This window comes from Typopeltis vanoorti, chromosome 13 (genome assembly GCF_054136105.1).
Source record: "Typopeltis vanoorti isolate ZY-2024b chromosome 13, IOZ_Tvanoo_1.0, whole genome shotgun sequence".
NCBI lineage: Eukaryota > Metazoa > Arthropoda > Arachnida > Uropygi > Thelyphonidae > Typopeltis > Typopeltis vanoorti.
Genome location: NC_143561.1, coordinates 116,844,151 through 116,858,056, shown reverse-complemented (window position 1 = coordinate 116,858,056; position 13,906 = coordinate 116,844,151). Strand labels below are relative to the sequence as shown.

The 13,906-nt window shown below is 35.4% G+C and overlaps 1 protein-coding gene across 4 annotated transcripts in view; it reads left to right on the top strand.

Annotated features, from left to right (window-relative positions):
* Nucleotides 1–13,906, top strand: part of PolA1 (DNA polymerase alpha catalytic subunit) — a 561,406-nt gene that overhangs the window by 238,023 nt on the left and 309,477 nt on the right. For all 4 annotated transcript variants that reach the window (XM_090402430.1, XM_090402431.1, XM_090402428.1 and 1 more), the window contains 3 exons: nucleotides 3,281–3,419; nucleotides 11,782–11,819; nucleotides 12,029–12,148. In XM_090402430.1, the coding sequence (XP_090258556.1) occupies nucleotides 3,281–3,419; nucleotides 11,782–11,819; nucleotides 12,029–12,148 (297 nt within the window). The remainder of the gene's footprint in view (nucleotides 1–3,280; nucleotides 3,420–11,781; nucleotides 11,820–12,028; nucleotides 12,149–13,906) is intronic.

The following is a 13,906-nucleotide window of genomic DNA, read 5'->3' as shown; positions in this document are numbered from 1 at the left end:
GGGTATGAGGGTCAATTTTATTTTATTTTTTTAAAAATTTTGATTATGCTATATATATATTTGTTGCTCTATTGCCCCAAACGATTGCATGTCTCTTTCACAATTAATTTTTAAATAACTGAAAAATCTAAAGGAAGTTTTAAACAAAAGGTTGTGTCTCTTGGCATTTATCAACTGGCCTCCATTAAAGCTACATTTGGATGAAGCTCAATCACTTTCTAAGCATATAGTTCGAGTCATGTAGTCCAAACTCTCCAGTAAATTCCTTTCATCTCAAACATTTTTCTTTTTTTATTATTGAAAATTTAAATTTCAGAATTTTTTGTATCTGCTGTGTGTATATTCATATAACAAAAAAATATGTTTAAGATTTTAAAACATTGTTTCACATATTTGTAATGTATTCAATGCAAGTGTTAAAAAATAAATACCTTTGTAATTAGTTGTTCTTGAATAAAATATTGTAACTTCTCCCAAATTTCCCTTGTTTGAGGTGGTGGTGGGGGGGGGTTATGCCAGTGTTACTAACATTTTAAGAGATGTGGGTTCTGAAAATTTGGGAAACTGCTCTAACACATCCTTAAGTGTATGAAGTGCCCTGTGATTGTAACTTGGCCTGCTATGGACAGACAGGATGATCCATTAAATGCGGTCTCAGAGAACACAAGAAATAACCTTTGCTACCATCATGGAATGAATTTCTTTTTCACATTATCGTTTCATTTTTGATGTCTAGTGTTAGTAATATATATAACATACACAGTGTTTTGTATCATATAAAACAATATTGTTGTAGGTACTGGTAGACAGAATTCACTTGTATATGGACACCACATACTTATGGTATCTATAAATATAGTACAGTACTGTAAATGTATTTTCTCTTCCTTATGATTTTTCTTAATACCATTTTCTTTTCTCTAGCTTACTTTATTATAAGAATACAGTATATAATACATATAACATACAGAATATGTTAATCGACTGTTTATGTTATTTCTAAGGGGCTTCCGGTCAACAGTAGGCTATTAGTAGTTAAGTTTTTGGAGAGTCAAAAGTCATATGTTATACGTGGATTTTTGACTTTGTTGGGGATCGCTCCCCACGTTGTTCAAGGGTCATCTGTAATATATAGTGAAGGATGATCTAAATACACACATGGCAGTTCATGCTAGAGATAAAGAAATGCATCACCATACCTGATGTATGCTAAATGAGTAATCATTATGGTGACTTAAACTATTCAAACATTGATTATTTTGCTGAGAAAACTCATAAGATAAGATATGAATGAAAATTTATTGAGCTGTTATGAGATAATTTTTTCAAGCAGCATGTGAAAGGAGCAACTCTTAGCCAGAGAGTGTTAGATCATGCAGTAAGCATGCTGTACTGACCTGGGAAGTAGCTAAGCATGCAGATATTCCAATTATAATGGACAAGCTATGTGCTGTGAACTGCAAAGATGGAAATTATGACAAACTGGGGAGAATACTATGCTCAATCCCATGATATCAGTTGCTGAATGGGAAGGCTATCAGCAATGCAAAGCTTTGAAAATATGCTTAAATAATGCTGTATCAGAATGGTTGCCATAGTTTGAAGAACAAATATGGTGGGAATGAAATGGGTGTCCAGCTTTATTAAACATGCAATCCATAATGTGGAAGGAATATCATAAGAATAAGGGCGAAATGTATAAAGCATAGATCAGAATAGTAATGAATGTTATATGGAAAGCTAAGTTGGAGTATGAAAAGAAATTATCTGTGCAGGCTAGAGACATCCCAAAAGAATTTTATCATTATGCTGCAAGTAAAAAAAAAAAAAATGAAGTATGGGAGAATGACATGATTTTATTGAATATAGATAGTCTCTTCTGTTAGAAGTAGATGCAATTATTCAAATAATGAGTGCTCACTTCACTATGATCTATCCACCTGCTGCATATAACATATGCAGCAGGTAGATACCCAGTACTACTGCAGCATTAGATGAACATTAGATGAAGAGATATTCCATCTTTTCCTATTGTAGAATTCTTATCAAATTAGGCGACAGGCCTAGAAGTTCCTTCTAGGCCTGTCGCCTAACTTGATAAGAATTCTACAATAGGAAAAGATGGAATATCAGCATATATATGGTAAAGAAATGTTCATCTGAACTGGCTAGTAGGTCCTTGACATGTTTGTATAATTGGAGTCTTAGGTCAGGAGAGATCCCAAGGGAATGGAAAGAATGTATGATAATCTCATTGCACAAGGGTTGTGCAAAGACTGATGTGTCTCTATCAACCTGTCAGTATCTTTGGAATGGTTGTGAGTATTTTAGAGAAGTGGATTAGAACTTGCATACAGAAATCGGTTGACAAAAGAGTTACCATATGTTGCAAGGAACATCATGGATTCACTAAGGTGAGGTGAAGTCGTGGCTGAGAAATTTGATTTAATTTTTATTTCTGAAATAAAAGTAGATTTTAGTTTTGAAAGCAATTATTTAGTAGATTTAATGATATATATATATAGATAGATAGATAGATAGACAGACATTACAGAACACAATGAACTCTTAGAAAAAAAAAAGACTTCCAATACTTAGGCTCAAATATAAATAATACTGTAAATGACATGATATTAAGAAAGTATAAAGCTCTCAATCAACACATCAATCTAAGAAATATATGGAAATCTCTCATCACCACCTTGGGAACAAAAATTAGGCTTTACAAAGCAACCTCTCAGGCTACCTTATATGGCGGAGAAACATGGAACATTTCCACCCAAAAAGCAGCAAACCCATTAATAGCTTTAATGCAACCTGCTTAATACTGCTACTCGGTTACCTCCTGGAATGATCATATTCGTAATTCCACTATTGAAATCCATCACAGACGTCAACTTGATTGGCTTGGACATCAACTGAGACATTCTCCTTCTCCATACTTGGACATTTTAGCTTTATACACTCCCTCAAAAGGACAACGGTAGAGAGGAAGATCAACTAAACAATTCTGCACATATATCATCTCTCTCCACAAGAAATAATTCAACTGGCTCAAAACAGAGAAGCCTGGAAAGCTACATATAATAATTAACTTATTCTTATTTATTTATTTTGTTTCCCTATTTACAAATAGTAAATAAACCACGATGATAATGATATTACTACTGAATGATTTTCATGATATTCAGTCAACAAGGAAAAGAATAAAAAAGATACTTATTTTTCATTACTGATTTAATTCAGTAAGAATTATTATAATTTTTGTTTTTATTTTAAGGCTAATTTCCCACCACTGCCAAAAGACCTTAAAGGATCTACCTTTAGCCATGTGTTTGGCTGCAACACTTCAAGTCTAGAAATGTTTCTTTTAGACCAAAAATTGAAAGGGCCAGGATGGGTCGAAATTCACTGTGCTGGTGAGTTTTTTTTTTTTTTTTTTTTTTTTTTAGTTACCTAAATGTGAATACGTCTTCATTTTGTATACATGTGAAGGGGGATAATTTTTATAATGTTAGAAAAGAAAGAAATAGCATTCTAAATTGTGGAAATGGTGCATCATTCCATTTTTATTTATTTATTTTTTTTTTATCATTATTATTTTAATCAGGTACCTTAAGAAGCAGTCTGGTATGTAACAATATAAAGTTAGCACTAATCAATTTCTAATTATATGAAGAGCCAAAAGCTTCAATTCAGTGACATGAACTTATTTAAGTTAAGGAATATTAGATCCCATATTGTTTCATAGCCGAATAAGAAACTCAAAGAGTTTCAATCCGAATATAAAAACTATACAAAGTTCAGCAATTCCAAGCGTAATCAAATACCTGGATAGTGCAGCACCTGACCCTTGAAGGTGGTGCAAGCTGAGGCAACTCATAGAAAGGGTGGAGCAAGCTCCGATCACTATTCTTGATATTTACCCATAATGTGAACCTTTCTGTTTGCTACAAACTTGGTATTAACTAGGTCTACCTACTCACTGATGAGACCTCAAAAAAGGTCGAAACCGGTCTGGGTAGTGACCTTCTCTCATAATGTTGAACAGTAATACAGCTCCTAGGAGTTAAGTTCACATTATGGGTAAATATCAAGAATAGTGATCAGAGCTTGCTCCACCTTTTCTATGAGTTGCCTCAGCTTGCACTACCTTCAAGGGTCAGGTGCTGCACTATCCAGGTATATGCTTACACTTGGAATCACTAAACTTTGTATAGTTTCTATATTCGGCATGAAACTCTTTGAGTTTCTTATTCGGCTATGAAACAATATGGGATATAATATTCCTTAACTTAAATAAAGTTAGCACATTCACATTGAGCAGTTGTAGCTCTCTCATGCTATCTGACAGGGTGAGAGAAAACACTGTGCCGTGCAGAAATTTTGTGCTTGTGTTTTGGCTGATGCAATATATATTGTGACAGTTCTTTAATTGTAACCAAATTTACTTAGGGAGGGAGGAACAACATGTTTGTTTTAGGATATATTAGAAAACCTTAAATCAGGAGAAGGTTACAAATCTATATTTGTAACTGTCAGATTTTTGGGAAAGATAAGTGTATACTAAAATATTAATTAAAAAAACTTTAATTAATGCTTCCTATATTTCGGTAATGTTACATTACCATCTTCAAAGAACATAAAAATGATATGTGCGCACGCAGCCACTAACATTGACAAACATGCCTGAAGAAAACTACTGAAGTCAGTCCTAGATTCCTAAAGGTGCTCCCTAGTGGGCTAAATTGGGTTGACTTAACTGTTAGGCTGAAGTTCTTAGAATGCAAGCTTCCCATATTTGGGACAGTCTTATGCATCCAAATTTGTTGAGATTTGGGGAGTTTTTTTTAGAGCCAAGGCTGATTCCAGGAATAATCTCTCATATTTATACTTGCTGCGGTGTAGTAAAGTGGCTTTCTTCCAGCATATTTTGTCGCATGTGTCCAAAGCATGGTCAGCAAGTCCTGAGTGGCTGTATTGGTGGAACCAGATATAATCCTTATGTTCAGATATTCTGATATTAGTTAGTTGTCCTGCCTGTTTGGCCATAATAGGACAGTTTGCAACTACAAGGGACCTGGTATACTCTAGTTAGGTCTAAGGGAAGTGGCTGGTCTTTGGTGGATTAATAAACTATGTAAAACTGGGAAGTATAAGGGAAGAACAAGTGTGAGGAAGTACTTTCATTACTGGCAAAAATAATTATTAATGATTACTATTTATGATATTATGTGTCCTGTAAGTTGCTGGCGGGAGCGAATAGCATTTGATCCTATAAATAAAATGGAAATGATAGAAGACCTGAATGAATTGTTTGAGGTAGCAAAAGAAAAGAGTGAGAGAGTTAGAATGATTAGTCTTTTGCCACGGTATGACAGTGAAATGTTTAAAAGGAGGGCTATAATTGCGAATGACTTTATGCGTGGGTTATGTATGACGAGTGGTGTTGAATTTATGGATGTGTGGAGTGAGTTTGATGGGCGAAAGGATCTATATAAGATGGATGGCTTGCATTTGAATGGTTACGGTGTAAGAAGACTTGAGAAAGTGTTGCTGAATGTAGTGGATGTGCAAATTCAGGGAAACTAGATTTGTTAGGGGGGGGGAGTAGAGATACAGTCCTTATGGAGGCAGTTGAATGTAAGAATGAATATAATATGCCAGAGCAAATAAGGACAACAAATCTGAGTGGGATAGTTAATATAAGGCATCAAGGTAGGGTTGGGGCTAATGGGGGTCTTAAATTCATGTACACTAATACTAGGAGTATTAGGAACAAGAAGGAAGAGTTTTTGGCCATGGTTGGCACTTCCAGACCACAGGTTATAGGTATTAGTGAAACATGGCTGACTGTAGATGATATAACTAGTGGGATTGAATGTGATGGGTATAGTGTGTTCAGGAATGACAGAGAGAATAAAATGGGGGGAGGAGTATTGTTGATGATAGCTGATGAGCTCCAGCCAAGGAGAATAGAAGTTGAATTGCAGGATAGAGAAAAGAGCACATTTGAGGCCATTTGGTGTGAGATTGTGGCTAGCAGAACTAAATATACAATTGGGTGCTGCTATAGACCAGGTGATGGAAAAGATGGTGGTGACAGTATGCACAAGCAAATAGAAGAAATGGGTGGAAGGAGGGTGATTATTATGGGAGATTTCAATCATGGTCGCATTGATTGGAGTGAGGAGAGGACACACGGGAGGAAGGAACTGGATTTTATGTGGTTATTAAGGGATAACTATCTGCTACAGCATGTAATGGAAAATACTAGGGGTCAGAGAGTGCTTGACCTAGTAATTACATCTGAGGATTTGGCTGTAACAAATATGACCACATTGCCACCATTCGGTGAGAGTGATCATAGGGTCTTAACTTGGGAGGTGGCTAAAGGTGTAGAATTTTCAATTAAGACAGGGTACATGTGGAATTATCGGGCTGGAAAGTATGACATGCTTAGGAGTTTGATTGGTTCAGTGCCATGGCATGTACAACTGCAAGGACTAGAAGTTGATAGTGCATGGGAGGTAGTTAAGAAGTGCTTGCATGAAGCAATGGCTGACTGTATACCTAGAGTCCGAATAATAAATCAAGTAGGGGTTAAATGGATGAATAACACCATTAAGCTTGAGTTGCAAAAAAAGAAACAACTATGGAGGGAATTTAAGGAGAAGGGTGACCGGCAGGCACATGAACGGTATAAAGCGCAGGCCAGAAATGTGACGAGTGTGGTAAGAAAAGCAAAAAAGGATTACGAAAGAACATTGGCCATGCAGGCTAAAGAGAATCCTAAACAGTTTTTTAGATATGTAGCAAGTAAAAGGGAAAATGTACATGGCACAATGATTTTAAAGAATGCTGATGGTAGGGAGGTAACTGAATCAGTTGAGATAGTTGAGTTACTGAGTGAGCACTTTGCAAAAGTATATCATCCAGGTGGTGACATTGCAGAAACGAATAAACCAGTAGATTATACGGGAATTGTGGTTAATGAAGTGGAGGTGAGTAGTCTATTGCATAACCTCAATGTCAATACATCTGTGGGATTGGATGGTATACCAGCTCGTGTTGTACGAGAAGCAGCTAAAGAATTGTCAGTACCCTTGACCATTTTGTTTAATTTGAGTCTCGGGTCTGGGTTAGTCCCGAGCGGGTGGAAAGAGGGGAAAATAGTTCCACTGCATAAAGGTGGTTCCAAGACTGCTGTTGTAAATTACCGACCGATTAGCATATCAGGAATCATTGTCAAGGTCTTAGAGAAATTAGTCAAGAAAAGAATACAGGATTGGATAGGTGAAAATGGGATATTGTATGGGGGACAACATGGTTTTGTGAAGGGTAGATCATGCCTCAGTAACTTGCTCACGTTTTATAACACAGTGACGGCTGAACTGGATAGGGGTAATGGGTTTACAGTGATACTACTGGACCTTGCCAAGGCCTTTGATAGGATACCACATGGAACCCTAATCAGTAAACTGGAGCAGATGGGTATAGATATAGGGTTGGTGAGATGGATAAGAGGGTGGTTGAAGGAGAGATATCAAAGAGTGGCTTATTCAGGAGTGGAGTCTAAAAGACGTCTTGTGACTAGTGGAGTGCCACAGGGCTCTGTTCTTGGACCACTGCTTTTCAATTTGTTCATCAATGATATTGGAAAGGATCTGAGAGGAAGTGTTCACTTGTTTACTGATGATGCAAAGTTGGGTAGAGCAATTGTGAGTGCACAAGATGTCAAAATTTTACAGGATGATTTGGATAGTTTGGAGAACTGGGCTAGGAAAAATGGATGTGAATTTAATGTGGCAAAGTGTAAGGTTATGCACTTTGGGGTGAAAAGAATAGCAGCAGTATATCGCATTGGTGGAATCATACTCCAGGAGATTGATGAGGCCAGGGATTTGGGAGTGTTGGTGGATAGGGAGTTGAAGTTTAGGGGGCACATTGCAAAAGTAACTAAAACAGCTCACCAAATCACTTGGCTTCTGAAAAATACTTTAACATGCAGAGACGAACAAGTTGTTGTTCCTCTGTATCGAGCCTTGATAAGACCCCATCTGGACTTCTGTGCCCAGTTATGGGCACCAGGGTTTCTTCGTGATGGGGAGGAAGTGGAGAGGGGCCAGAGACGAGTGACCAAGATGATAGCAGGTCTGTGGAATGAACCTTATGAGAATAGGTTGAAGATTTGTGGGTTGCAGAAATTGGACGATAGGCGAAGGAGGGGTGATATGATTGAGACATTCAAATTACTGAAGGGTTTTTATAAGATTGATCCAGAAGATATTTTTGAAAATATGACTGGTGGTGGGAGGACTAGGGGCCATGCATGGAAGCTGGGCAAGAGCGTGGTTGACAAGGGTGTTAGAGCTAGGTTCTTTACTTGGAGAGTGGTAAATGAATGGAATATAAGCTTCCAGAGTCTGTTGTGGGTGCTACGACCGTGAATGAGTTCAAGGCAAGGTATGATAGATACTGTGTGAATGTTGAATAGTTGTTCTTGACATGATGTTAGGGCCTCCCTCGATGAGTCTGTCGACTCCTTGGAGTTTCCCGGAACAACAATAATAATAATAATAATAATAAATTCTTGACATGCATAAGTGAATTTATGATGGCATAATTAAAAAAAAAGACACTTAAGGAGAAGGAAAGAGATTTGTTTGCAAAGTATAAAGAACTAACCAATAATAAGCAGGTTATATACATTTGGTAGGTCATTAAATAACTATAGGTAGAGGCTAATCCAGTGAACTGATAATGTTGATCAGGAGATTCATTTAGGCAGAGCAAGAATACAAGAACTCTTTCACAAATATGCATTCATTACTTTTTTTTGTTAGCAGCTCTTCTGTCTTATCAACAGTAGATATCTCACATATGCTAGTATTTAGTTGGATCAATCACTTTCTATAATACAGAGAAGTATTTCATTTTTATTCAGGAATAGATACATTTTTTGCGTCTGTTGTTTCCGAAACTGAAATAAAAATGTTCCTATCATGTGAAAAACATTCCAACCTCAACATATACAAGAATGCAAAAGCAAAAAAAACAAGTAGCTTTTTTATCACTAAATACAGTACAGAGACATTTACAATCTATGTACTATATTTTGAAAAAGTGTAATTAGAGGCAACTAAAATGACACTCATAATGGGAAAACACTCCTCTCCCACAGACTGTGTTGCATGCATGCAAGCAAAACTGATTTGTTTTAGCGCTAAACACAGTGGCTAAGTAAACACATTTATCCTAACACCCTCTTTCAAATTTTCAGTTCCAGAAAACACATATAACAGCTGTTTATAATGCAGTCACTGGATATAGAAAGCACACAATTTATGTAAAGCAAAAATATCAATATTGAGAATATACACCCTCTGTCCAAAAAATAACCGAACTTTTCGAAAATAGAAGAAACTAGTGAAGAAACTAAAAAAAAAAGCGGCAACCTTCATTAGTGTTGTGTCAACTGGTTATGACATTTGTTTCATTAGAAGCCGAGTTATAGTGCCAAGAGTGACAGTGTGTTTTGACGAACGGTCAGAAAATGATTTTCAAACAGACAGCTGCGATTGACTTTTGTGTTAAACTTGTAAAAGTTTAACTTAAAGTAAAACTGAAACGCATCAAATGTTTCAAAAAGCATATGGTGATAAATGCTTATTTCGTACTCAAGTTTACGAGTGGTTTATGCGATTTCAAAGTGATCGTGAGACGATTGAGGGTGAGGAAAAGCTGGGGCGTTCAAAAACTGGACTGAGCGAAGTTAACATCAAAAAAGTGCGTGATTTCATCAAAGAAAATCTGAAATCATCCGTGAGATTGAATGAAGATGAATTGGGGATTCCAAACTGAACTGTGCACAACATTTTTACCGAGAGTTTGAGCCTTCATAAATTGAATTCACGATTTGTTCCCCACAAGTTGACCGACGACCAAAAGATATATCGAATTGAACACTGCAAGGACCTCATTAAAACTGCGCGTAAGGACTCGAACTTCCTTGAAACGATCGTTACTGGTGACGAAACATGGTGTTTTGAGGATGAACCCGAAACCAAGTGCCAGAGTGCTGAGTGGAGACTACCAGAAGAGGGGCATCTGAAAAAAAGTCGCTTCTTGGAGTCCAAAGTAAAGGCAATCCTGATTTGTTTCTACAATTCCAAGAGCATTATCCACAAAGAATTCCTTCTACCTGGCCGAATGGTGAGTTTTATCTCAAAGTTTTGAAGCGATTGATAGCAAAAATTCGTTGCGTAAAGCATGAATATTGTGACGACTGACTGTTTGTCAAAACACACTGTCACTCTTGGCACTATAACTCGACTTCTAATGAAACAATGTCATAAACAGTTGATACAACACTAATGAAGGTTGTCGCTTTTGACAACAAAAAGATACGACAGGTGGCTCCACTAGTTTCTTTTATTTTCGAAAAGTTCGGTTTCTTTTTGGGCAGAGGATGTATATATATATAATTTGAATCAATTTGAATTATCCAGACACTTCACAGATAATGTTACAAATAAAACTCTATTGAAAAAGTTGCAACTAACATGCCATATAAGCTTTGTGAAATGCGAATGCTTGATGCAAAGCATATATATATATATATATATGTGTGTGTGTGTGTGTTTTGCATCAGACATACATACACATGCAGACACTGCCTGGCACAAACATGTTAAAACTACTCATTATTACCCAGCATAATAATTCATGTTGGCTGTTCTTACTTATATATCATTAACAGAACAACTGTTAAAACTTTCCAACCATTACTAAAAAATCTTAAAGGATGTACCTTTCATTAGTAGAAATGTTAAAACTTTTATTTGCTGATCTATATTTAAACCATATTAATGCAATTTGGGATATGTAATGTTTTCTTTCTTTTCAGATCACTAAATCTTAAAGAAAACTAATTTTCTTTAAGAACTATCCTATTTTCTCACTTGTATTATATCTTAGGGTAATGAGCTCCAGGGAAAAGAAGTGGATAGTGAATTGGTTTGGATTCATTAAATTTGAGCAATGTATAATGACTTCCAAGACAGGTAAATAAATAAAGCAGATTGATGCACACTAACATGTCTTAGAGGGCCAAAATATAACATAGAGACATATATAAAAAATATATATGTCTCTATGTATGTTATTTTGATCCCCTAAGACATATATTGTATATATATATATATATATATATATATATATATATATGTCTTAGAGGATCAAAATAAATTTGGAGGAATTTTATTGACAGGAAGTTAGTAATGCAGTAAACTTAATCATTTGGTACTATCATTGTATCTTGAACATCTGAGAAGGGTTACATATCGATGATCATCAGTGTGTACCCTCAAAGGATATCATCATAAATTTATCATGGTGATGTCTTTTAGTACGTCAAACAGTTTTTCTTACCTATCTAATTATAAAGTTTTTCAGCAATGTACAAATTCTAGATAAAATACCTTGTTACATTTATCAAATTCTTCAAACATTTTGGATTTCATAAAACTGCAGATTTGGGTACCTGTTTATTTGGGGTGATAAGGATGGTTTGAGGAAAGGGGGATGGGTTCAGAGGTAATCAACCTAGTTATTATCAAAATTGTTATTATCAGAATTTATTTCCAACATTACAAAATTGTGTAATGTTGGAAATAAAATCTCTTATAACCGAAAGAAACTGTCATGTCATTCTCCATAAGAATTTTCAGAATAAATATAATTAGGAATAATGCTAATATTATTTTGTAATTTTTACAGGAATTTCTAGCCCTCCTGTTAGTTGGTGCAAAATAGAGGTATGGATACATTTTGATGTGAAAAATTATTGCAGAGAATTCTGTACATTTGTCATTCTGTTCTTTTATTTATTTATGTATTAAATTTGTAGAATTAGTTATATTTTCTGACTTTTTATCCTCCATCAATCGACAAGATTATCAAAATTACAAGGAAACATTCTGTTATTTTTATATTGGATAACTAAGTTTAAATATATGTGTTACAGGTTGTTGTTCAGAAACCTGAAAATGTGATTCCTGTACAAGATTCCCAGTCACCACCACCAGTTGTTACTCTTTGTCTTGGTCTACAAACAGTTATGAATCACAGTACACATCAAAATCAAGTAAGAAAATTATATATATTTTTCTCTTTTGAGAATTTAGTGCCTCCCATTTCTTCATATTTATATCATTTACTAGCATATAGTGTATTTCACTCTGGAAAGGGACTCTCAATAATTGAAGAGGAAACATGGGATTAAGTCAGTGGGATTGGAGATTATTGTCCTGAATTTTAGAAATATTTTATTAAGAGTTGCTGTACTCTGCCCCTGATTGTTTAATGAAATGCTTTTAATAGAGAAAAGTCCTCCCCTATTCAAATTGCAGACTGGCTTATATTTCTACAGTGGTAGTCAGTGGGCATTGGAAGGAATTAGTTAAGTGAATTATACATAACAAGGAATTTTATTCTTGTTTTTATTCTTTACCAAAAGACATGAACAAAGAAAAAAGTCTGCACATGAAGTATCTTTATGACTAGGCTATTGTGTATAGAGGCAGTTGACTTCATGTCACTATCCCAGTATTCCTTAGTGCATAGCACACTTCATTTCAGATGTGTATGTTGCTGTTGGACGTGTCGCTACTTAGACTAGTTTTGAACTTGTTTTTTAGGTCTCATCTGTGGAGCTATATTGGAAATAATGAGTGTTCACTCAATAGCAAAAGTCATATTTCCATATGCAAATAGGAAAATTTGTTTTGCCATATTATTAAAACTGGATGATGAAGTATTAAATTGGGTTTTGGAATGCAGGATGGGAATCAGTTTAGACTTTTTTATTTCATCAGTTTATGTTTTATAGTAAGCTGAAAAATGCTAGATATGGGAATGAATATACGGTGAGAGAGATGACTGGATTTTAACACAAATGCCACTCTAAAAATTGATATAGATACTGGCTGTGCATGTGTTTTGCGTGTATTGGGGGGGGGGGGGATATTTCCAGAAAAGAAAGGTGATAAGTAGCATGTCATTGGGTTTTGACTTAAACCAATAAGTTAAATTTGTGTGTGAAGAGGGAAGATTCTGAATTTTTTTATCTGAATTCCACCACAAAAAAGTTTTAAACCTATTGTATATTAGCACTATATGTACTGTAAGGGTTAGGTAATCCAAAAACCTTACAAGACCAAACATGCAACTTTTTTTAAACCTCTTCAGATATCCAAGAAGTGCTGTGACCAAAATTCTTCAGCCTCTTAAATGCATTCATAGCATCCATACCCACACTGGGATTCAAACCATGACCCATTGATTGCTCAGAGAAAGATATCTGGAGTAGTGCCAAATATTGTCCTTCAGAAAGATGTAAGAAGGAGTTTTATGGGAAGATGGTGAGGAGAGAGAGAGTTATCCGCTAATTATGCTAAGTGCAAAGAATAGCTGATAATAAGCAACACCTAGTTAGTTTGATATAACTTTATTTTTATGTATTTTTATTTTATTTATTTTTTCTATGTGGCTTCCACTCAAAAGGTTGTAAACATATAGTACATTTATCTGATCCCACCCATGACATTAATACTAATCTGGAAACCATGCAAAATTGTCAAGCCTTTAAACCAATAACTTCTTAATTCCATGTTTGAGAACAATATATATTACCCAGACTTGGCTTCATTCAAATGCTCTTAGATGACAATGTCGCTTAATTGAAAGCACTGTTTAGATGTTTTCTCATACAGCCATCTCTTTTTGTCGGTAATATTTTTGTATTCTTTTGTAGTTTAGTGGTGCCATTGGTTAAAATGGGCTGTTTGCATGAAATATTCACTTTGGTTCATCGTGATATTCAGACATTCTTAGATGATTATTT